The following is a 23,760-nucleotide window of genomic DNA, read 5'->3' as shown; positions in this document are numbered from 1 at the left end:
GGGGCAGGGGCGGGGGGCGGGCCGGCGGCCGGGGCGGTCCCGCGCGGCCGCGCTGCGCAGTGACTCCGCAGCGGGCGGAGCGCCGCGGGCCGCGTCCTCGGGAGCCGTGGCGGCGGCAGCGGCGGCGGCGGCGGCGGCGGCGGTAGCCTCAGCTCCTGCTCCCCGTGCCGCCGGCCCCAGCGCTGTCTCCCGGGCCCCCCCGGGCCCCCGGGCCCTCGAGCCCGGTGCGCGCCCTCGCGTCCCGCCGGCCCCCTCCCCCGGCTGGGCCCGGGGGAGGGTGGCGCCGTGAGCGAGCTGGGATCGGGCTTTCCTGCCCCTTCCCCTGCCCCTGGGCCGCCAGGATGGAGGCGGGGTCGGGTCCCCCGGGCGGCCCGGGATCCGAGAGCCCCAACCGAGCGGTGGAGTACCTGCTGGAGCTGAACAACATCATCGAGAGCCAGCAGCAGCTGCTGGAGACCCAGCGGCGGCGCATCGAAGAGCTGGAGGGCCAGCTGGACCAGCTCACCCAGGAGAACCGCGATCTGAGGGAGGAGAGCCAGCTGCACCGCGGGGAGCTGCACCGGGACCCCCACGGCGCGCGGGATAGCCCGAGCCGCGAGAGCCAATACCAGAACCTGCGCGAGACCCAGTTCCACCACCGCGAGCTGCGGGAGAGCCAGTTCCACCAGGCGGCCCGGGACGTGGGCTACCCGAACCGGGACGGCGCCTACCAGAACCGAGAGGCTGTGTATCGGGACAAGGAGCGGGACGCCTCCTACCCACTCCAGGACACTGCTGCTTACTCTGCCCGCGAGCGCGACGTGGCCCAGTGCCACCTGCACCACGAGAACCCAGCCCTGGGTCGCGAGCGTGGCGGGAGGGAGGCTGGGCCGGCGCACCCGGGCCGCGAGAAGGAATCCGGCTATTCGGCGGCGGTGGGCGTGGGGCCCCGGCCACCGCGGGAGCGGGGCCAGCTGAGCCGCGGCGCATCCAGGAGCTCCAGCCCCGGGGCCGGCGGCGGCCACAGCACCAGTACCAGCACCAGCCCCGCCACAACCCTCCAGAGAAAGTAAGGAACGCGTGTTTGTTTTCCCCGGTTCTTCCCCGCTAGTTCCCTCTTCAACTTGAACGGCTAGTAAAGTAAGAAGCCAGTGCCTGATTCCGTGTCCTCTCCTGTCCCAACCTGTCGGGAAAAGCCGGGCGCCCCCTCAGGCAGCCGATACCCCTTCTCTAGCTTCCCCAGAGTGGGTTGGCCCGATGAGTGCAGGCATCTCTTCTTTCTCAAAACCGTGGCCAGTGAGAGCTTGGAGCAGTCGTCACCCCATCCACTTCTTCACCCCCTCCCTGTATCCTTGCCAGAGGATGGCTTTTCATTTCTTTATTTATTCTATTTGGATGTGCCGGTTGGGATATTTATTGTCTGTCACGATGTCAGCTCAGAGACGCAGGGGAACGAAAGCCCTCCCTCCCCCCCACCCCCGGCCGCGACTCCCCCCACCGTTCGGGTCTCCTCTGCAGGTCCTGAGCGCAGGCCTGATCTTTTCTCCTCTGGCAAGTGGGGACCAGAATGGCAGCTGGAGGCTGAGACGTCCCTCTGAGGGGGAACTGCAGCACGTCCTGGCCGGGGGAGCAAAGATGGAGGCCCGGCCCTTGGCTCGTTCCTCAAAGACCACCCCCTCTCCACCCTCAAGAAAAACACCGCCCAATTAAAGAGCATACCAGCAAGAGAAGTCTACAGATCTTCCCTCTTGTTGGATCAGTGCCAGTGTCTGTGCTGGGGTCTGTGTGTCTGCTTATTTGGGACACCTTGGCATCATCTCTTGGGTTGGTGGGGCATGGGCTGGGTCCACTTCCCCATGCAGATACCATGGTGAGCTGGTTGGAATAAATGTCAAGCTGAGGGAGCCAAGGGTGTGCAGGCTCACAGGGTTGCCTTAAAGGCTCCCTGATTTCTCTTCTGCTGGACTGGAAAGAATACTGAACCGGGAGTTAGGAAACCCAGGTTCCCCTTCCAGCTCTGCTGCAGATTGGCTTTGTGACCTTGACTGAGTCCCTTCCTCTCTTAGGGCATCGGTTCCCCCATATCTTTATAAAAGGCAGGATCTGCCTTGAATTCTCTTGAATGGCCCCTCCAGCTTAGATTTGATGGTTCTGTGACTAATCCAGCCACCACTACAGACCAAGTCTGAAGTCCTCTAGCAAATGGACAGCCTTCCTCCTCCTCTCACGGCTCAGCTGGTCCTACCATGTGCCACAACCAGCGGAGTGTCTCTTGGAGGCTGGGCTGGGGGTGGGGAAGCCTTCTGCCTCAGGAAATCTGCCGGGAGACAGCTCTCTGCAACTCCCCCGTGGTGAGGCAGCAGGCTGGGGTGCTGGGTTGAGATGGCTGGGCCCCAGGAGCAGCAGCTGCAGCTCAAGGACTCGGCTGGGCTTCACTGCAGCGCACCCTCAGCTGAGGTTTGCTGTGGGCTGCCCCACAGGGAGATGGGCTCTTCTGCCTGGGGGAGGGGGTGGGGGCTGCTTGGAGCCCATTCCAGGAGGACTGACTGTGTGGAGCTTGGGGCCCCACACTGGAGGGAGGGGCCAGGTCAACCAAGCAAGACCCTTTCAGGAGAGGACCATGGTAGGGTGAAGGCAAAGGGACACTAAATGGACATTGTGGTCCTTGAGCCTGGCTGCAGAAGACTTCCAGAGTGCTCAAGCCTGTGACAGACGAAGCAGCCTTGTTATGTATGCTCCAGGTCGCAGAACAGGGAGCAATGGGAAAATTGGGGATAAATCAGGAAGAACTTTCCAACCTGGTCTGGTGAGGCAGTGGACTGCCTCAAGGGGATCCGGAAGGGCTAGAGAAAACATAATTCCTGAACTGGTAGAAAGCCCTATGAAATGACCAAGGCTTTCCCCAATTCTAGGATTCAGTTCCCCTCCTGTTCTCCACCCTGCAGATGTGAGTTTGGAAGCCTGTTTGCTCTTGAGCTCTGGGCTTCTGCCATCTGGGTAGGCTTGCCTCTCGGTCCTTCCCTCTGTGCAGCCTCCAGGCTGTTCGTTGGATTTCACATTTTGTGAAACACATTTGTGTTTGTTGCTTCCCATTTCCTAATGGGTTAATAAGGGGAATTTAGATGGTACTTCAAATTTCTCCTAACCATAAATATTTGCACATCCATTATTACCTCTGTCGGTCCTCGCAACAGACCCTGTGCAGTGAGCACTAGCAACTCCATTTTAGAGATGGGGAAACTGAGGCTCCAAAAAATGAAGGGACCTTGCTCAAGGTTACACTGCCAGTTCTTAATAGAGCTAGGGCTATAACCCGAGTCCACCTGTCTCCAAGGCCTGTTATTTTTCCACTGGAGCTTTCTGGAGCCTCAGGACCTGACCAGGTCACAAACTGGAAGAGGCCAAGAGAGCCTGAGGTCTCTGGAGGATTCGAGCAGGGGAAGATGGCTCTGGAATGAGTGATGAGAGGGGGAGTTGATGGGGGAGGGCCTTGTCTCCCTCCTTTCCACTCTCCCTCCCTCTCTATCGGCCAGGTGTCAGGAGGGCCTGTTGATGCAGTAGCCATTGTTGTCGCCACAGCTGCTGCAAGCTACTCCCCTGCCAGGCCTCCTCTGGGTTTGTAAGGAGTGGGTGAGAGGCTGCTGCTGAAAGCCAGGGCAGGCAGGGTGGGAGTTGAGCAGCAGAGGCTGCAGCACTGGGGGAGGCTAGGTAGAGCTGGTACAAGCAGGGCGCTCCTGGCCCCCCGGCTCCCTCTGGTGGAGAAAGAGAGGAGCGAGGGGCCTGGGCCCAGCACGGAAGGGCCCCTCACCCAGGGGGCATATTCAGTCCTCCCAGCTACCCTGTGCGTCTGTCACCACAACCCACGTTTTCCAGCCAAAGAAACTGAGGGCTCAGAGAAGTGAAGCAACACTCCAGAGGTCACAGAGCCATGAGACAGACTCCCAAGCCTGGGAACTTGCCCTCTACTGCAGTTGATAGCAGCTGTTATGCCCACCCCCACCCATGTCATCCCCCCAGGATTCCCACACCCTCCGGCACTGTCTCTCCTGGACAGGTTCCCAGATGCCAGTCTGCCTTCTGCTGTGCTCTGGGTGTGGCCTTCCTAGTGCAGCATAGCGCATGATAAAGCCCGACCTCCTTCTGGCCTCTGGGCCTTTGTATGTGAAGTCTTCGCTTGCTTTTGTTTGTCTGTTTGTTTAGCAGCTGCTGATATCCACCGTGCTCAGGTCTGTCCCCCTGGAATTGCCACCCTTTCCCCCCCTCGCCTCACTCGTCATGATTAGAGAAGATCTCTGTTTTTGTTGTCGATCATGGCCTGGGCCCCCTTGCCAACCTGGCGCCTAGAATGATTTACAGTTGTGCTGGGGGCCACTGCTGAGTCCTCCACGCTGGAGAGAGCTGCATTTCCCACTCTTTTTGCCTGGGCCCAGCTCTGGCTTTGCCGTAGGCAGTGGTGGGCTGAAGCCTGTTTGGTGGTAACTCTCCATCCTCTGCCCCCCCACCCTGCCCACCCAGCAAGCTGGCTTGCACTAGGGGACAGCAGTCAGCAGGGCCAGCCTGGTGTTCCTGTCAGCCAGGGCAGTGCTGGTCTAGGCACTGCTGTGGCGTCTCCTGTGTGCAGTGGACTGACAGTGTGCTCCCCGCAGGGGCTGTGGATGCTGGGGGGAGGGAGGGAGCCCAGGGAGGGGCCCTAGGGAAGTCTGTCTCCTTTGGGGTCTTGGGCCCTTTTCCCGGGGTGGGGGGGGTCCTCTCCTTCTTCTCAGGAGGGAATACCATTTCTTTCCCCACCATTGTGTTGGGAGCATTATAGTTGTGTGGGAGGCAATGATAATGTCGAATTGAATGAGAATTAGAGGAATCTTGCTTCTCTGTCTAGATCTGGTGCGAGAATGGGGCTGTTGTCATCCACAAACATTTCTTGGCTGTGTACAGAGAGCAGGAGGGGCCTCCAGGCTGAGCAAACACCACACTCTCTGTTCTTGAGATCCCCCCACCCCCTCCCCTGGCCAAAGACACAGGGGACCATACCTGACCCATCATAGTGCCGGTGCTTAGGACGAAATGAGTAGCACAGGCAGTGAGGAGTGGAGGCCAGGACCTGGGGCAGGGGGAGCTTTGAAGAGAGTGGATATCACCCTGTGTTGGGTGGATAGGCAAGGGGGAGAAGACCAAATCCAGGCTTGCTCTCTGCTATTCTTTCATCTGTCCCACCTCTGCCTCCCATGGCCTGTGAATTTTCTGGGAGCACAGAAGAGGCCTGGGGCATGGAGAAGGGGCCACACATACGCTGAGTGAGCCTCAATTCTGTGTGCCAGGCACCACCCTGTGTGGTTTTATGTAACAGTAGCCAACATTGTTTTAACCTGCATTTACTGTGTGCCAAGCACTGTTTGTTCCAAGTGCTTTCCATATATTAATTCATTCAATCACCACATGAATCCCTTGATGTATTATTGATAGATACTGTTATTAAGTCCACTTCACAGATGAGGAAATTGAGGCCCAGAAAGGTTGGATAACTTCCCCAAGGTCACTCAGTGCATAAATGGCAGAACTAAGAAGGAGCTGGGAGTCCAGGTGGCTGGACTCCAGAGTCCATCCACAGCATTCTCACCCTCCATTCTGTGCTGCTGCTTATCTCATTTACAGAGTCTGTGCCAGGTGGGTGTTCGTGTTATCTTCATTTTTCAGACAGAGAAATGGGAGATCAGAGAGGTCCGGTGACCTGCCCAAGGTTACACAACTGCATGGGGCCCAGAACTATCTGGCTGCTGAGCCTTTGGTCTACCATTGCCTCCTGGAGGTGGGCGTGAAGATGGTTTAACATGCTCTGAGTGTAGCTCTGGGCTTCCACCTGCAGAGCTCCTGGGACCGCTGCTTGAGTCAAGCTCCCTCTCCTGGTAGCCTCTTGGATTTTGACCACAGACTCGTAATCGATGCCCTCCTGCTCTTGNATAATGTTATCCAAAGTGTGTATATAATGAGAAGCAATTAAGGTGGATCATGTGAATGCAAATGACGGCTAATAACACCATTTCAAACTTTAGTATGAAGAAGAGAAATTTCTGTAATCCAGGAAGAAAGGCCCTCCCTGCTTATGTCATCCTTAATTCACAGATCTTATAATAAATCACCTCTAGCATCACAAACAAGAGTTTCTACTTAGATGGTTAAGACTATAGTGCATGGGGATGACCCAGAGAGATGTTGTGGGGAGGGAGGTGGGAGGGGGGTTCATGTTTGGGAACGCATGTAAGAATTAAAGATTTTAAAATTTAAAAAAAATAAAAAATTAAAAAAAAAATAAAGTACAGGGGAGGATATGCAAAAAAAAAAAAGACTATAGGTCTTTGTCCACCTGAAACTTGAATGGGTAAACAAGAGCATGTTTGAACTCATCTCAAGAAATCAAAACACTGTTGCTATTAGCCTATAATGGGAAGCAGGTCCTTAAGTGTTAACAGTCATGTTAGCAGCCCATGTATACATTTTCCTGACTGTTCTGTAGCCCAGAATGCACAGGATTAAGATTCAGGAGGGGGGAACATCACTAAAAGTGGTAGATTGGGATGCACAAATAATAAGTCCCTCTACTGAATCACCCTTTAGCTGACTAAGAACAACAGAACAAACTTTTTCAGAATTTTGGAATCTAATCCAAAACTTACAGTAAGCAGGGAACTCTTTTTAAAAAAAATTTATCGAGGTATAGTTGATTTACAATGTTGTGTTAGTTTCAGGTGTACATCAATGTGAATCAGTTATACATAACATGCATTCACTCTTCTTTTTAGATTCTTTTCCCATACAGGCCATTACAGAGTATTGAGTATAATTCCCTGTGCTATACAGTAGGCCCTTATTAGTTATCTGTTTTATATATAATAGTGTATATATGTCAGTCCCAATCTTTCAATTTATCCCTCTTGACGCAGAAAAGGGTGGCTAAAATTTGATAAAAAAAATTTTGAAGCATTTTGCTAATTTGTCTACCATTTCTGATTCCCCAGCAGCTGAGAGAAAGGTGGCCCATATTCCTCCTGCAGCTTGCTGGTGCCAAGGGGCTAATGACCTTGTTCTTAAAATACTGTGGCTGTGTGTTTTGACCTTTTTGATCCTGAGGGTCAGGCATAGAGACTGACCTTTGTCTTAAACCCCTACACAAGGCTAAATTGGCTTTAGAGGTCATGACTACCTTTGTTGAAAGACTTAAAGACTTACACTACCCATGTCCATCTGGGGCAAAGGATGGCAGAAGGGGCAAGCAGCAAATGGATGCAATACCACAGAAAGAAAGAGACCGAGGAAAAAATTTCTTGGGTGAATAAAGCCTCAGAAGGGCCACTGTGCACACCGAGGAAGTCAGAGTGCAATACACATGCCCTGAACCAGATGTATGCTCAGTAAAAGCCTGAGTAGGTGGTAGGCTTGCACTTCTGGAGGATCTGTAGGTTCCATGCAATCAGGAATGTAAGAAAAGAAAAGTAAGGCAGAGTTGTGGGCAGCCTGGATTAGTGTTGAAGGAATGCCCCAAATCTTAGCCAAGTTGGAAAGACCTGGTCAGTAATTTGTTTATTTTGGCTTCAGGTATTTAAAAGCAATCTCTGTCAGTTCATTGGCTGACTAATGAAATAATGTAATGGAGACTTCCATGATTACACATGGCAAGGAATGCAGTCTTTGCAGAAAAAAAAAAGTTTGAAAAATTCAGTAAATAAGTAGGCAATTGTATCCCTCAACAAACAGCAACAAACTCTGAGGAAGGAAGAGAATCTGATTTCCAGAGTTATCAAACTGTAATATTCAAACTGCCCAGTTTTCAACAACAAAAAAATTACAAGGCATACAAAGAAACAGGAAATTATGGCCCACCCACAGGAAAACGACAGAAACCATACCTGAGGAATTCCATACATTGTGCTTACTAGACAAAGACTTAATATCATCTGTCTTAAATAAGAGTCAACAGGCCTGAGTTCAAGTCCTGGCTTTGTCACTAATTCCCTACATGAGTAAGAAAGTCACTTCCATTCTCTGAGTCTATGTTTCCTCGGGATTTATAAAATGAGGACTAGGATGACCAGTGGTCACAAGCTGGGAACTGACATTTCAATTTAGCCTACTGATATGTTCAGTTTATTCTTCACAGTGTTTCTTTTAAAATGTGAATTATTGGTCAACATTTTTAAAATATTAAGATTTTTACATGAAATCCAATTCTTGGCTTTTCTTGAAAAATCTGGAAGATCTGAGCTCGCTGGACTTTCATACTTGCTATACTCTATTCCACCAATGAGAACTATCCAAGTCACTTTTGCTCCCTTTAGATAGGCCATAGATTTCCCAACTTGACAACAGGCTCCCACTTACCCTAGTACCAGGCTGCTTTACTCATGTAAGTTACCTGCCTGGCCCTGTAAACATCTAAGTCAGCTACTCCTGGCTAAGATGGGTCTTTACAGCTCTAAATCTACTGTGAATCTAGGGTTTTATATAGGTGAAAAGTTTTCCCAAGTGAAATGAAAAAAAAGACACTATATAGTCCAAAGCCAAGTAATATTCTGGGGGCAGTGGGCTTTCGTATAAATAGGAGAGGTTTAGTTTCTGTGACATCTGATCTGCACAACCCTAAGGAATGATGGTAATGATCCGATTAGCTCATCCTTTCATCTTCTGCCAGAAGGCCAGAAACCAGGGAGATCTAGAATTTTAAGAAACAAGGAAAATATATGCTGATGGCTTCAGAGTAGGCTCTTTACACTCTGAACAAACCCATGCCTTATCTCTCAGGCCTCAGCTACCACTAATAGCAGGTTGCTACATATTCTGTACAGAGCCTGCCCTCGAGTGGGCAGTAAGCTGACCCCAGATCATGGCCCAAAGTCAGAACAAAGGCCAATTTTTACATGGTAATAAAAGAAATAGGCCTGAATGATTTGGAATTAGGGCCCCAAATGGGATAAGAGGGCCACCACAGGAATGGGATTTTCTACTTAAGAGACACATCATATCCTGGCAGTCGGCTCTCAGCTCCCAAAGGGGACACCAGCCCAGAAAAGCAGCTGAAGATGTCAGTACTTAAATGTGAGGACTGATGTTCAGCAAGCTCTAATTCACTTAACCTGATCAATTGCTGTGGAGGAGGAAATGGTAACCCACTTGGGTATCCTTGCTGGGAAAACCCATGGACAGAGGATCCTGGCAGGATACAGTCCATGGCGTTGCAAAGAGTTGGACAAAACTGAGTGACTGAGCATGCATGACCAACTGCTGAGAAAGTAAATCAACTCCTGCATTGCTCTCGTGAAGTCATATCCCCAGAGATATGAGAGAGACTGAGAACACACACACACATACATGTATGTACATACAGACTAAAATTCTCAATAATAGAAGAGGCAGATATCTGACTGGATAGAAGGCATATAAACTCAGAAGTTTCTTGTATAGCACCCAAAATGGTATCACACTTTCTATTTACAGATATCCAGCATACCTAAGGTTACAAATGATTTTCACAAGACTTAATTATCCACATTTTACAAGGAGGAAAATTGGGCTTCAAAAATATACAGAAAACTGTTCAAGGTGCATACTCAGAACTGAGGCAAGAATCCGGTTTCTCAGATTTCACATTGGTTTTAAACCTAATTAACAGCAGGTAAGTCTACCTTGGATAGAATAGCACTAAAAATCCTAGGGCTGATGTTCACATAGCAATGAGACTTCCAGGTAGGAAATGGAAATGCTCCACTATGTCAGTAACCTATTTGGTCCAATGATCCACAAAGGTGTCCAGTTGGTATAGAGTTAGGAGGAAAGTCTTTTCTTTGCCATTATACTTTTATGTTATATGCCAAATACCCTAAGGACAGTATTCTCAAGGAGTTACTGAATCTCAGCTCAGGATGAGACTAGATAAACAAGGCAACAATTCTACAACATAGAGGTACCTCATCTCAGGAAATCAACATCTACCTATATCAGTAATAATGAAGATTCAATAGTTGAGTGTTATTCATCTATATGTCCTACCTAGACATGTCAGAGCTTGAATAGATTCTAGAGAATGCTTCAGAGATGAAGGAGAAACTAAAAACCCATGCTGTTGCTGCTGCTAAGTCACTTCAGTCGTGTCTGACTCTGTGCAACCCCACAGATGGCAGCCCACCATGCTCCGCCGTCCCTGGGATTCTCCAGGCAAGAATACTGGAGTGGGTTGTCATTTCCTTCTCCAATGCATGAGAGTGAAAAGTGAAAGTGAAGTCGCTCAGTGGTGTCCGACTCTTAGTGGCCCCATGGACTGCAGCCCACCAGGCTCCCCCGTCCATGGGATTTTCTAGGCAAGAGTACTGGAGTGGGGTGCCATTGCCTTCTCTGGAAAACCCATGATGATTTGTCAAATGTCTGGAAAAGCAAAGATTATAACTCAGGTCTCTCATTTTTTTAATATAGCTAGCACTGCCTCCACAGTACAATTCTAACCTCAACCAAAATCAATGTAGAAGAATGTTGTTAGCAATTCTACATTTAAATACCTACTAGAAAAGAGCCTGGGTTTCCCTGATGGCTCAGTAGTAAGGAATCCACTTGCCAATTCAGGAGATGTGGGTTAGATCTCTGGGTTGGGAAGATCCCCTGGAGAGGGAAATGGCAACCACTCCAGTATTCTTGCCTGGGGAATACTATGGACAGAGGAGCCTGCCAGGCTACAGTCCATGGGGTTGCAAAAGAGACGGACACAATTTAGTGAGTGAACAAACAACAACAACAAGAAAAGAGCCTATATAACCTCTACCATTCAATTCCTTGAGTAACACAATCTTACCAGAATGTAAACATATACATAAATGTTCATTTATGAGAACTGAAAGGTCTAACTTGGTGTCAATTTTCACATCATTCATGCAACAATTTAACCTGATTTCCTTTTACTGGTAACACCACCACTGCTAGATGCTAAAGTTCCATTGTATTCCCCTTTAGAGATCAGAAGTCCATTTACTTATCACTTAAAAAGGTTTGCAGTGATCAAAAACTCATTACAAATACAATCTAAGGCAACATCTTAGTTTCTTAAAGAATAAACACTGGTATAATAGAATATTGGAGTTCTAACTTATGATTTAGGCTTTTTCATTAATGCTCCTGGTCTGCTGTCATGGTTCTCAGTCTAGATTTGTGCTATCTGATACAGTAGCAATTGTAACATTGCTAATAGGCTATTAGCCTATTACAGTAGCAATTGTAGCCTGTACAGTAGCAATGTACAGTAGCCTATACAATAGCAATTGTAACATTGCTAATAGTAACATATGGCTAATAGGCACTTGAAATGTGACCAGTGTGAATTGAGATGTGTATAGAATACACATCAGATTTCAAAAACTTAGTAAAATATTTAAAAATTTATAGTGATAATATAATATTATACCATAATATTTTAGATATATTGGGTTAACTTAATTTAAAATACATTAAATTACTTTCACCAATATCTTCTTAACTTGTTTTAGTGTGGCTAATAGAAAATTTTACAGTTGTGGCTTGTATTTGTGGCTCACATTATATTTCTACTGGACTATACTGGCCTAAGCCAAATCGTTCTCAATATCAAAGATTCTGATTTAACCAGCCTAGAGCTGGGGTTTTAGTGTTTGTGTCTTTTAAAGCTACCAAAGGGAATTATTTCACTGTGCAGCCAAGACTGAGGACCGCTAGGCTAGACTCTACACCATGCATGTCTGGCCCAGCCAGGGGTCTCCTCAAAGGTCAGCTTCAGCCCACCCATGTGGCTACTGAAGCTATGTCCTTGGAGAAACACTCCTCTTGGCCTTGGATGTATGAGCATCAATGTCAGTTCACTGATATTCTAAAACTTGGTTCTGTTATTTGTCTCCTAGAGTCTTTCTGCTTTTCCCAGTATTTTATCCTACCCCTTGAATTACAGTTTATTATAAAAATGACATTTAATTGAAGATGAAATACATGCATATTTGAGTGATTTTCACTGAGTGCAATTTAATCCTTTTTTTAGAGGGGGCTGTCAGCCCAAGGCACACAAGCTGTCTGTATACAGGGTCTCAGGCTAGTTACAAAGGCCCATGGTTATCGTTGTGCTCTTTCTAACTACCCCTGGGACCAATTCATTAACCAACAAAGCTGAGTTGGGACACATGGTCTGCGGAGACTCTGATGGAAGACACCATATATGTTAGAGGGAAAAGGACCGGATATTTCATTAAGAAATTCTCAGCATAGAGAGGATGAGGGGCCATTTTGTCTACCTCTTTGCTTCTGAGCAGTGCCCTCACCTAAATTATTGTAACCAGATAACAGTGCTTCCTACATTTGCAACTCCCCTAGGAAGGAGGCTTCTTTCAATCACTATGGTCAGCCTTGATACACAGACTTTCTTGGAGCTATTAATAATAAGGTGGCAGTGGTGAGGATGATAAAGCAAGTTACCATGTGCTAAGTACCCACTATGTGCCAGACACTTTACTCACACAGTAATCTCATTTAATCATCATAAAATTTCTGCTATTCCTATTTTTCAGATGAGGAAATAAGGAAAGATAAAAGTTTTGCCAAAAGCCATAGAGGCAGGAGGTAGTAAATATGAGACTGCATCTTCATATTGGATTATCTGATTCCAAATGCCCTGCTCCTTCCCTCATGTTACACTTCTATCCTTCATATCCTGAGGCCCTTCATTTTCCAAGGACCCAAGCCACTCTGATCTTTTGTTTGAGGCCAGGACTTCACCCTCATCTTACAAAAGAAACTAACAAAAGGTGATAGTAAGGATAGCTATAAGACACCCTGATGTGGCTTTGGTACTTGTATTGCCACAAATCTGTTTTAATATATATTATTTTGTTCACTGTGATATCCCCTAGCATGAAATAATTGTCAATACCATTTTGCATATGGGGAAAATCACAGCTCATGACTGCCAAACAGCTAATTCTAGCTCATAACACCAAGGAAAGCCATGAGCTGGAACACCAGGCCAGTGTTCTTCCCGCATTAGCCTCCTGCTAATGGGTAATACAGAGGAAGCAGAAACTGCTGAGGACCACCTTCTCAAGGACCCCTTCTTTTAAGGGCCAGGTTCTTCGTGGCATAATGTCAAAAGGGCCAAGGCCTTGGCAGCCTTATCAAGCTGCCTGCTTCCCACCCTTGGCACATCTTAGTTCCCAACCACCTTGCAAAAAGCAATATTTGCGGTCAGTAACTCTAGCCCTTGAGAGGGTAAGGAGCCCAGATTCTTACATTAACAGCTGCAGACAATCATGAGACAACACGCAGGGGTGTTCACACTTCCCTAAATGAGAGAAAAGAGGCAAAGGAAGCAGAGAGGAGTGGGGAGGGCAGAAAGAGGGTGGGAAGAGAGCTATAAAAAGAAAGGATAAAAAAAGAAGAGGCAAGTAAAAGAAAGAAAGCAGAAAAGAGAGGTAAGAAAGGTAAAATTTCACAGCAATATAGAGTTGAAAAGGTCTTCAAAACTATCAAGGCCAAAAGGGAAGTGATTTGTGCAAAGTCACAATGGGTAGAAGATGGGAGGCAGGAGATGGGGATTGTTATAAAAACAAGAAAAAAACCTCAAAATTAGAAGGGCAAAGATTAAAGAAAGCCCAAGTGCCAGGTAGGAGACCAAAAACATGAAGGAAAAATGTGAGGAGCCATAAGAAGGGGAATGAGAAGGAGAAAAGGGGTTGGTGAGGGGGAAGCCACAGGCAAGTAGCCAAGGAGAAAGGAGAGGAGAGTGAAAGCTGACACTCACCCTCACAAAGCTGGCAGGAAACCATCCCTCCTCATCGTCGATCTGGCCCCACCACCAATCCTTGTTGGAAGCATCCAAGACTTTGATGACGTCGCCAGCCTTAAATGCCAACTCCCGGTTGGCCATGGTGACGTGATCCCATACTGCCTCAGCACTAACGATGGAATCTCCAGTGATCAGCTTAGGAGACAAAATAAGAATGTGTTCAGTCCACACATCTAGCTACCTTACTTCCCCCGCTCCCCGAAGCTCTACTACTTATGGAAAAACTCACATATTAGTGGTGAAGGGTGGGGTTGATGGAGATGACACTGGGAGAGCAAGCTCTACTGGACCATAAGACAATACTATCAACTCTCCATTAGCCAGTAGGTTGAATGACCCAGAATGTGTATATGGACTATGCAGGCCTCAAACTTTTATCCCTACTCATGAGCTCCTCCCCTAGAAAAGAAAAAGATCCAGTCCATCTGTCTTTGATGCTTTAAGGCAGCTCTGGATCTGGAACGAGTGGAGAGTCTGAAACCAATGGCTAAAATGAGGCTCGAGCATATTTGCTCTAAACTCTCTGTTCTCCCCGTTTCTTCTTCTTTCTTTCAACTGTCCAATTGAGAGTTGGTGATACATTATTTAACTCTACTGTACCTCACCCACATGAGTTACAGACCATGGCATTCCTCACATATAATGGACCCCAGTCCTGCAGCCTCCTGTTCTCACCCACACATGATGCTATCCAGAGAATTCATGTGTTCATAGGTATGAAAGAATCTGGCATTCTGTGATGCCTTGCTCCCAGGAAACTTGACCTTGTCACAGATTCACTCAGTGATTTATACAATGACCCTGTGAGATACATAGGGAATCTAGGTTGACTTCTGCATTTGCGAGATGTCAAAACTGAGCCACAAGGAGATTAAAGGATTAGCTCAGATCACTCAGCAAGGTAGGGGCTATGTACCTTTGTCCTTAGACTTTATGGCCAGCAGGACTTGGCTCCACATAGAAGCAGGCAGACATCTATGCCACTTCCACATAAACACACACACACATGTTCATGACACTTGTCTAGGCACAGTAATGTGGATGGGTATGGGGGAATAGGCTGTTTCTCTCTGGCTACCATCTTGACCACTGTATTATTTGTTCTCATTTCCTCCACAACTGGTTCCAGCCTGTATGGGTCATCAATCTTCTTGGCATTTGGAGGAACAATTTCCAGAATGAGAACATATGGCTCATCAGGCAAAGGACTTAAACAATCCCTTCCCAGAACTGAATTGCTGAACATGTCCTCTAGAAGTCATCTTTTCCATCAGTCTACTCTGATGAAGGACACCAGGGTAATTATTGGCTCCGCAAGACCAAAGTCAAAATAATTCAGACAACAGAGACAGAATATGGATCATGCATCCTCTCATACAGGTCTGCCTTCCAACATACCAGCCAGAGGATAACCCTATGGTCATGATATTAATGCATAACACATGACACACATAGGAAAAAAAACAAACACACACACTGATCTTTTGACTTAATTAAGACATTCTGATGGTTAGCTCCTTCCTAAAGAATCCTTCATTGGGTTATAGCCATTGTTCTTTTGATAGAAGGCATAGAGGGAGCTCCTCAGTTTGGATGCAAAAGAGATTTCAAATAGGACCTTTTATAATACCACCTTTCGAGTACCTCATGAATTACTGTTTATAAAGTGTTTCACATCTACTGTATCACTTGATCCTTACGAATGAGCTGGGTCTCACTATTACCCATATTTTAAAGATGAGGAAACTGAGTCTCAGAGTGGTGAGCTGGTCCTTTGGCCAATCACACATGTAATAAACTATAGAGCTCAGTCTTTTGACTGCATATGCACTAATATCTATCATGCCATACTACCAATGTCTAATAATTCAGTTCAGTTCAGTTTATTTCAGTCACTCAGTCATGTCCGACTCTTTGCAATCCCATGAATTGCAACACACCAGGCCTCCCTGTCCATCACCAACTCACGGAGTTCATTCAAACTCACGTCCATTGAGTCAGTGATGCCATCCAGCCATCTCATCCTCTGTCATCCCCTTCTCCTCCTGCCCCCAATCCCTCCCAGCATCAGAGTATTTTCCAATGAGTCAACTCCTCGTATGAGGTGGCCAAAGTACTGGAGTTTCAGCTTTAGCATCATTCCTTCCAAAGAACACCCAGGACTGATCTCCTTGTAGTCCAAGGGACTCTCAAGTGTCTTCTCCAACACCACAGTTCAAAAGCATCAATTCCTCAGCTTTCTTCATAGTCCAACTCTCACATCCATTCATGACTACTGGAAAAACCATAGCCTTGACTAGATGGACCTTTGTTGGCAAAGTAATGTCTCTTCTTTTGAATATGCTATCTAGGTTGATCATAACTTTCCCTCCAAGGAGTAAGCGTTTTTTAATTTCATGACTGCAATCACCATCTGCAGTGATTTTGGAGCCCAGAAAAATAAAGTCTGACACTGTTTCCACTGTTTCCCCATCTATTTACCATGAAGTGATGGGACCAGCGGAGAAGGCAATGGCACCCCACTCCAGTACTCTTGCCTGGAAAATCCCATGGATGGAGGAGCCTGGTGGGATGCAGTCCATGGGGTCACGAAGAGTCAGACACAACTGAGCGACTTCACTTTCACTTTTCACTTTCATGCATTGGAGAAGGAAATGGCAACCCACTCCAGTATTCTTGCCTGGAGAATCCCAGGGACAGGGGAGCCTGGTGGGCTGCCGTCTATGGGGTCGCACAGAGTCGGACACGACTGAAGCAACTTGGCGGCAGCAGCAGGCCCAGGTCTACTTGATTCTGCTACCTGTATGTTTTTGACAGTGCAGTCTTCTTTTTAGGGAGTCCATTCTTGGCTTTCCCCAGGAGCAGTTGGCTCATTCTTGTCCCCATTTAGTCTAGTTGACCTGCCTAGGCCCTCAGGTCATAAACTCCTGCTACACCCTGGACAAAACCAATCCCTAGATAGGACCCTGTGGCCATAAAACAACTGGAAAGCCTGTTGTCAGGGCCTACTTGGAGTCAATGACAAAGCTGAATAGCACTTCAAAGATCATCACCCTTAATACCTCATTTTATAGATTAGGTATAATTTAGCAGTAGTGACTTGCCTAAGGTCAACAGATGGCCAACCTTCTTCCCGTTTTCTCATCATAACACCATTGATAAAGAAGGTGGAAAAAGGATACCTGGATTTAAGACCTTGCTAAAGAAGGAATGGCAAAGATGATATTAGCTAATACAGAGCACTAACTATATGTCAGACACTATTATAAGCACTTTATACACATCAACTCATTTAATCCTCACAGCAGCCCTATTATTATTCCTATCCTACAGATGAGGAAACTGAAGCTCAGAGAAATTAAAATATTTGCTCAAATCCATACAGCCAATAAGTGTTGAAGCCATAATTCAAATGCAGGCACAGTCTGATTTTTATAGCATCTTTGCTCTTACAAACTATACTGCCTCTGAGTCTCACTTTCTTCATCTGGTAAGTAAAGATAATTCTACACTCCCACATAATTTATAAGCTGTAAGACACTGAACCAAGAATTGACAAACGTGTGTGCAGACAATGAGAAGAGGGCATTTTAGAAGGGGATGCAGTTATATAGGGCTCCTGTGTTCTCTAGTCACAAATGCAAGCAGGAATAAGGGGATACTCTTCTCTTATCCTCTGAGATGTTTTAAAAGTAAGCTAAATTTGGGCTGAAAATTAGTTTCAAATCTCCCTTTTGTATATAGAATTGACTTTTAACTTGCTACAATTTTTCATAAATACAATTTTTCTCTGCTCATCCGTTTTTCACTCAACACTGTACCAACAGTGAATGCCCTTCAAGCAGTATGCCAAAGTGGTTAAAGGCAAGCAAACCTAGCTTCAGTTCTGAGCTCTGCTACTTTAGAAAGTAGAAGTGGCAATGGGAGGTGAGGAATACAAGAGAAGCCACATAAGTAATCCAAAATGGAACTGTCAGCATGTAATTAAGGATACCAAGAGTACAATATCACAAAAGCCATAGACAAAACTTTCAAGCTATACAACCTTCAGTTTAATTTCTTCATATGCAAAATGGGGTTATTAATACCTGCCTCACAGGCAGAATTGTAGAGAAAGTGAACTGAGTGCTAGATGTATAATGTCTAGTACTGTGCCTGATATAGTCTGGCCTAGTGCAAGACTTCAGAGGAAGGAAGGATCATGTGTGGGCTCTAAAACAGTTTTGTGGTACACTGAAGAAGGCCTTAAAGAATAGGTACAATTGTAATGAATAGAGAAGGAAACAGAAAAGGCATGTGAGGCAGGCTAAAGTCTCAAAGGTAAAGAGTATAGGAAATTTGATGGTAAACATGTAGTGAAGTTTGGAAAGGTCTGGGAAGATTGGGATGGAAAGACAGCTAGAAAGGTGGATTGGAGTCTTGTTTGAAGGCTTTAAATTTCATTTGAGAAAAAGGAGGTCAAAGTTGATTTGGTAGAGGGATTTCAATCCTAAGTATGATCGTTAAAGCATAAGGATGAGTAATGAGGAAATGTTGGTTTGGGGGTGGCATAAAAGATAATGTTTTCTCTAATGTGCTGAACGCTGGTGGCCAGCAGGACATGCAAGTAGATTTGAAGTTTGAGAGGAGGGAGACAGTTATACAGGTTTGAGAGCCAATGATCCAGAAGAAATTATAGAAACCAAAGAAGTTTGCCCTGGAAGAAAGTGCTAAGAAAGAAGACCAGAAACCTAGGAAAACAGCAATAATGTGAGGTGAAGAAGAGAAGAGGAGCCAGAGAAACAAATGAAAATGGAGTTGTCAGCACATAGTTAGGATACCCAGGGGTGCAATCTCACAAAAACCAAGGACAAGTGTTTTCAGTAGCAGGAACTGATCAAATTATCAAATAAAACAGAGCTATCTATAAGAGGGAAAAAAATCAAGAAAAGTCTATTTGGGAGTGGCTGTTCAGTTCAGTTCAGTCACTCAGTCATATCCGACTCTTTGTGACCCCAAGAATCGCAGCACGCCAGGCCTCCCTGTCCATCACCAACTCACGGAGTTCATTCAACTCATGTCCATCGAGTCAGTGATGCCATCCAGCCATCTCATCCTCTGTCGTCCCCTTCTCCTCCTGCCCCCAATCCCTCCCAGCATCAGAGTCTTTTCCAATGAGTCAACTCTTCGCATGAGGTGGCCAAAGTACTGGAGTTTCAGCTTTAGCATCATTCCTTCCAAAGAACACCCAGGGCTTATCTCCTTTAGAATGGACTGGCTGGATCTCATTGCAGTCCAAGGGACTCTCAGGAGTCTTCTCCAACACCACAGTTCAAAAGCAGCAATTCTTCGGTGCTCAGCTTTGAGTGGCTGTATCAAGGTTTAAATCCTTCATTTCTTGTTTATAACTGGTTTACGCCCCCCACTAAAATCCCTAATTTCCCAATGGTCACAACTTTTTCATCTTGTGATCCCATCATCCCCAAAAGCCAGGAGATGGTACTGGGTTACTCCAGCAAGGTGCCCAAATTACACCTAGCCTTGGGACACTGTTGATGTGACTTCTAATAAAATACTTCCCAATCCTCAGGGCATTTCAAGTACAGGACCAAATATAGGTTGGTTCTTGCTGAGACTTACCATTGAGTGGGACACATGGTGTTCTGCATTCCCAAACCAAAGACACTTTTGGACATGAATAAAAAGATGAAGAGGGAGAAGAGTCATAATTCTTAAAGGAATAATATCCAATTCCTTTTTAATCTAGATTTCCCAGCAATTCTAGTTTCAAATATTCTATTCCATTGTCCTACAAATAATCTGTTACCAGACCTATGTGTCCTGACATTTTACCTGAAAATATGATCACTATTCACTGTAGGCTTTGGGAGTTTGATCTCTCAGGCTGGTTTCTTATCAACAATGAGGCATGTGTGCCTATAGCTAACTTGGAGTGGCTAGTGGGCCCTTTTAGGAGGAGGGAAAGAAGGCAAGGAAGAGGGAGGAAGAAAAACAGAGAGGAAGAGAAGCACTTGTTGAAAATATGTGCCAGGCATTGGGTAAGGGGATTTCTTTTGTGATCTTAGTCTCTATAGCTCTCCAAGGTAAGTATTAATATAGTCATTTTTACTGAATATAACCTGTGAGGTTGCCAAGTAGCCCACAGTCACCCAGTTAGTAGGTGGTCGAGCAGATATGAATGGCTAGCTGACCTTATTGTATAGCTTTGCTTTTGTGAATCCCCAACACTACCTATCAAGAAGGCAAGGTGAGGGGGCTCCCAGCTGGTTTCTCTCTTCAGGGAAACCAGTCCACCCTGTGAATGATCTAAATCAGTAGTTCTCAATCCCCTGGAAGGCTTGTTAAAATACAGATTGCTAGGTCCCATGAGTCTCTTATTCAGTACTCTGAAGCGAGGCTTCAGAACTGGTATTTCAAACAAGTTCCCAGGGGATGCCTGCTGGTTCAGAGATCACACTTAGTGAACCACAGACCTAGAGGGTCTTTCTAGTCTAGGCTTTACCCCTGCCTTTCCTTATGCCTCATTCTCCTAAGGATCCCCATGGCACCCCACTCCTTGCTTGGTTACAAGGTACTGCTCAGTGGTTGGTATGTCTGAGAATGAGTATTTTGGGTCACGTAGGGAGCATTCTCAATGCTAGGCCTTGCAAACACAGAAATAAAACCCTCACCCAGTTTCCTTCTTTCTTTCTTGCACCTTTTGTCTTCCTCTTCACATTCTTGACCTCTAGCTGAACAGTACCACCCTCAAAATAGTTATTTAATTAGCCTGGGTGGCTGCCAGAAATACTAGAGTTTTAATGGCAAGGAGCAGCAGAGGGAAGGATTAAAAAACTGTTGTTCAAAATAGTATATGTCCTATTGCCATGAAAAGTAGCTGAGCCTGGCTTTCCTTCTGAGAAGCTTCACAAGGGGATAAGAAGCAGCCTGAAGGATTTTGCCTTTCTTTAAGGTTTTTTTTCAGTTGATACTTGCCCTCATTCTCTCAAAAGTTCCCCTCCCTCAACAGCTGCTGCTGCTGCTGCTGCTGCTAAGTTGCTTCAGTCGGGTACAACTCTGTGCAACCCCATAGATGGCAGCCCACCAGGCTCCCCCGTCCCTGGGATTCTCCAGGCAAGAGTACTGCAGTGCCCTCAACAGCTAGGCATGGACAAAAGAAAATCCTTTCCTTTGTTCCATTTGGCTGGTTGATGTTAGTTGCTCAGTCATGTCCAACTCTTCATGACCCTGTGGACTGTAACCCTCCAGGCTCCTCTATCCATGGGATTCTCTAGGCAAGAACACTGGAGTGGGTAGCCATTCCCTTCTCCAGGGGATCTTCCTGACCCAGGGATTGAACCTGGGTCTCCTGCATTGCTGGCAGATTATTATCTGAACCACTAGGGAAGCCCTTGTTTCCTTTACACACATCTAAAATAGGCTGGGATTTTATTCTCTCCTGAATAAACCAGAGATCTTTTTCATATGGCCTTGTAAACAGACTGTTATCTTGCCCAAATTGTTCAAGGACAAGACTTTTACCCATTTCTGGGTTACAAAGGTGTAACCCAGACTGTTTCAACAATAGTGGGGAGGTATCAAAAGATTGGCTTAGAAGAAGCTCTACCAGTAAGTCACTGAATCATCTTAGATGGGTCCCTTTACCTGTCTCAGTTTATCTGTCAAGCTACAGACTTGAACCAAACAGCCCTTTCCAGTTCTGGCTTTCTACTAAGGGTAACATTTGAGCTTTGCAAAGGTCAGGAATTTCATTATTGTAGATTATTTCTTCTCACTGATCTTTGCACTTGATAGTAAGTAAGTAAGTGTTAGTCGCTCAGTCGTGCCCAGCTCTTTGTGACCCAATGGACTGCAGCCCACCAGGCTCCTCTATCCATGAGATTTTCTAGGCAAGGATACTAGAGTGGGTTGCCATTTCCTTCTCCAGGGGATCCTCCCAAACCAGGGATTGAACCCGGATCTCCTGCGCTGCAAGCAGATTCTTTACTGACTGAGGTACAAGGGAAGTTTTGCACTTGATAGGATTTTTTTATTGCTCTCTACTCAAGAAAATGAGAACTTGTCACTGGCTAGTCCCTTCCTGAATATAACTCACTCAGGCATTGTTAGTGATACATTAAAGCACAGGCCAGTCAGACTGACTGGGAAAACTGAGGAATGGGTTTTCCACTTTAGCCCTTGACTGCTCTATTCAAAAGTCAGTGGGGGGGGTGTGGGGCAGTGTGGGTGGGGAGTGGATTTTCTTAGTGGTCCAGTGGTTAAGACTCTGCCTTCCAATGCAGGGAACTTGGGTTCAGTCCTTGGTGGGGGAATATGCCATGGGGCAACTAAGCCCCATGGCAACAAGAGAAGCCCACACACCACAAATGGAGAAGCCCTTGCACCACACCTAGAGAAAGCTCATGCACCACAGTGAAGACCCAGTGCAGCCAAAAATAACTTTTAAAAAATGTCCGTAGCAGGGAAAGCTTCCCTGGTGGCTCAATGGTAAAGAATTTGCATGCCAGTGCAGCAGCATGGGTTTGATCCCTGATCTGGGAAGATTCCACATGCTGTGGGACAACTAACACAACACACAATACTAAGCCTGCGCTCTAGGGCCCTTGAATCACAACTACTGAGCCCACATGCCACAGCTACTGAAGCCCATGTGCCTAGAGCTCGTGCTCTGCAACAAGAAAAGCCACTGCAATGACAAGTCTGCACACTGCAACTAGAGAGTAGCTCTAGCTTGCCACAACTAAAGGCCCAAGCGCAGCAACAAAGGCCTAGCAGAGCCAAATATAAATAAAAGTCAGTAAGGACCTTTGCTCTTTGTTCTAGCCACATAGCTCCTCAGATAAATCATCTTTCTCATGACATCAGCTCTTACTACCTCCAGTCCCATATTTCCAACTACCTGTTTCACTTTTCCCTGGGGGCCTGCTACTGCCTCCAATAAAACATATGTAAAACTCATAATATTAAGGCCCCATTCCCCTGCATCCTTATTTTTCTCATTTCTGATAAACTTTCTGGGCCTGCTGATTTTTTCTTCTACATATAGATATGACCCTTTATCTTCTTTTTCAATGCCTTTTCTTAGGCCTCGGCCTTATAACCTCAAGTTGCCTCCTAACTGGCCTTCCTACGGCTCACAGGTCTCTCTCCTCCTTAATAATGCACTTCTTAAAACTTCTTTGTTGGTGCCACTATTCATGCTCAAGAAGCCTCAAAAACTCCCTACTGTCAATCTCTCAAAGCTCTCCTTAATGTAGCCCCATCTTTGGATCCAATCCTTGTCTTGAACCAACAGGGACCTTCCACTCTGGTAACACAGAGTCTCTTTCAAGCAGATGACTCCTACCTCTGTTCCTGATTCAGCCATTCCCTTGTCCATGGTTAAGTGTAGGGATATGAGATATGCTTCCTCTTCCTTGCCATATGATCTTGGCCCACCTGCTCCTTAATCTCGTCCCTGATGACTCCACCCTGTATCTTCTCTCCCTTGCCTCTTTCACTAATTTTTACATAGGATAAGAAGAATATATTAAATAACGTAGAGTTATTCAAGTTGTTAACCAGGGTGTTATTCTCCAAACAGATTGTATACTTGTGAACAGTAAATCTAAAACATCTGCTTAATCTATAATGAACAACATTGTTTTTAGCCTCTAAAGTTCTGTGCCCAGAGCCCTAAAACCAGGTAAGCTCTGAGGAAGATCACAGTAAAAGAGTTAGCATCTTTGTCAGGTTGCAGAATATTCTATGGGGCCAAAGAAATTGTTTGCATAATATATACCAGATGACCTATGGGCCAATCCATTGCTGATAGGATTTATGGCCAGGTGGCTTCTGGGGTGGGCTGGCTTTTGCTGAAGATCTTCACTGATGCTCAATGGTCATCAGAGAAAGAAGAAATGTCAGGTAAGAAAAAAAAAAAACTGATTTTTTTTTAATCATAAGGA

At 46.2% G+C, this 23,760-nt stretch overlaps 2 protein-coding genes across 2 annotated transcripts in view; one reads left to right on the top strand and one right to left on the bottom strand.

The window, feature by feature from the left end:
• Window positions 1–249: 249 nt before the first annotated feature.
• On the top strand, window positions 250–1,048 carry IQSEC2 (IQ motif and Sec7 domain 2; the record flags this gene model as incomplete). Its single annotated transcript, XM_018043763.1, is given in 1 exon segment — window positions 250–1,048. A coding segment is annotated over 1 exon segment (707 nt), but the record flags the coding sequence as incomplete, so codon positions are not given.
• Window positions 1,049–13,768: 12,720 nt separating this feature from the next.
• The window catches only part of ARHGEF9 (Cdc42 guanine nucleotide exchange factor 9), a gene marked incomplete at its 3' end in the record, with an annotated part of 60,823 nt that continues 50,831 nt past the window's right edge, over window positions 13,769–23,760 (bottom strand). Inside the window, 1 exon segment of the mRNA XM_018043762.1 lies at window positions 13,769–13,948. Coding sequence (XP_017899251.1) covers window positions 13,769–13,948 — 180 coding nt within the window.

Source organism: Capra hircus, assembly GCF_001704415.2.
Source record: "Capra hircus breed San Clemente chromosome X unlocalized genomic scaffold, ASM170441v1, whole genome shotgun sequence".
NCBI lineage: Eukaryota > Metazoa > Chordata > Mammalia > Artiodactyla > Bovidae > Capra > Capra hircus.
The sequence above is the reverse complement of the archived record's forward strand: the minus strand, read 5'-3'. Positions and strand labels throughout refer to the sequence as shown.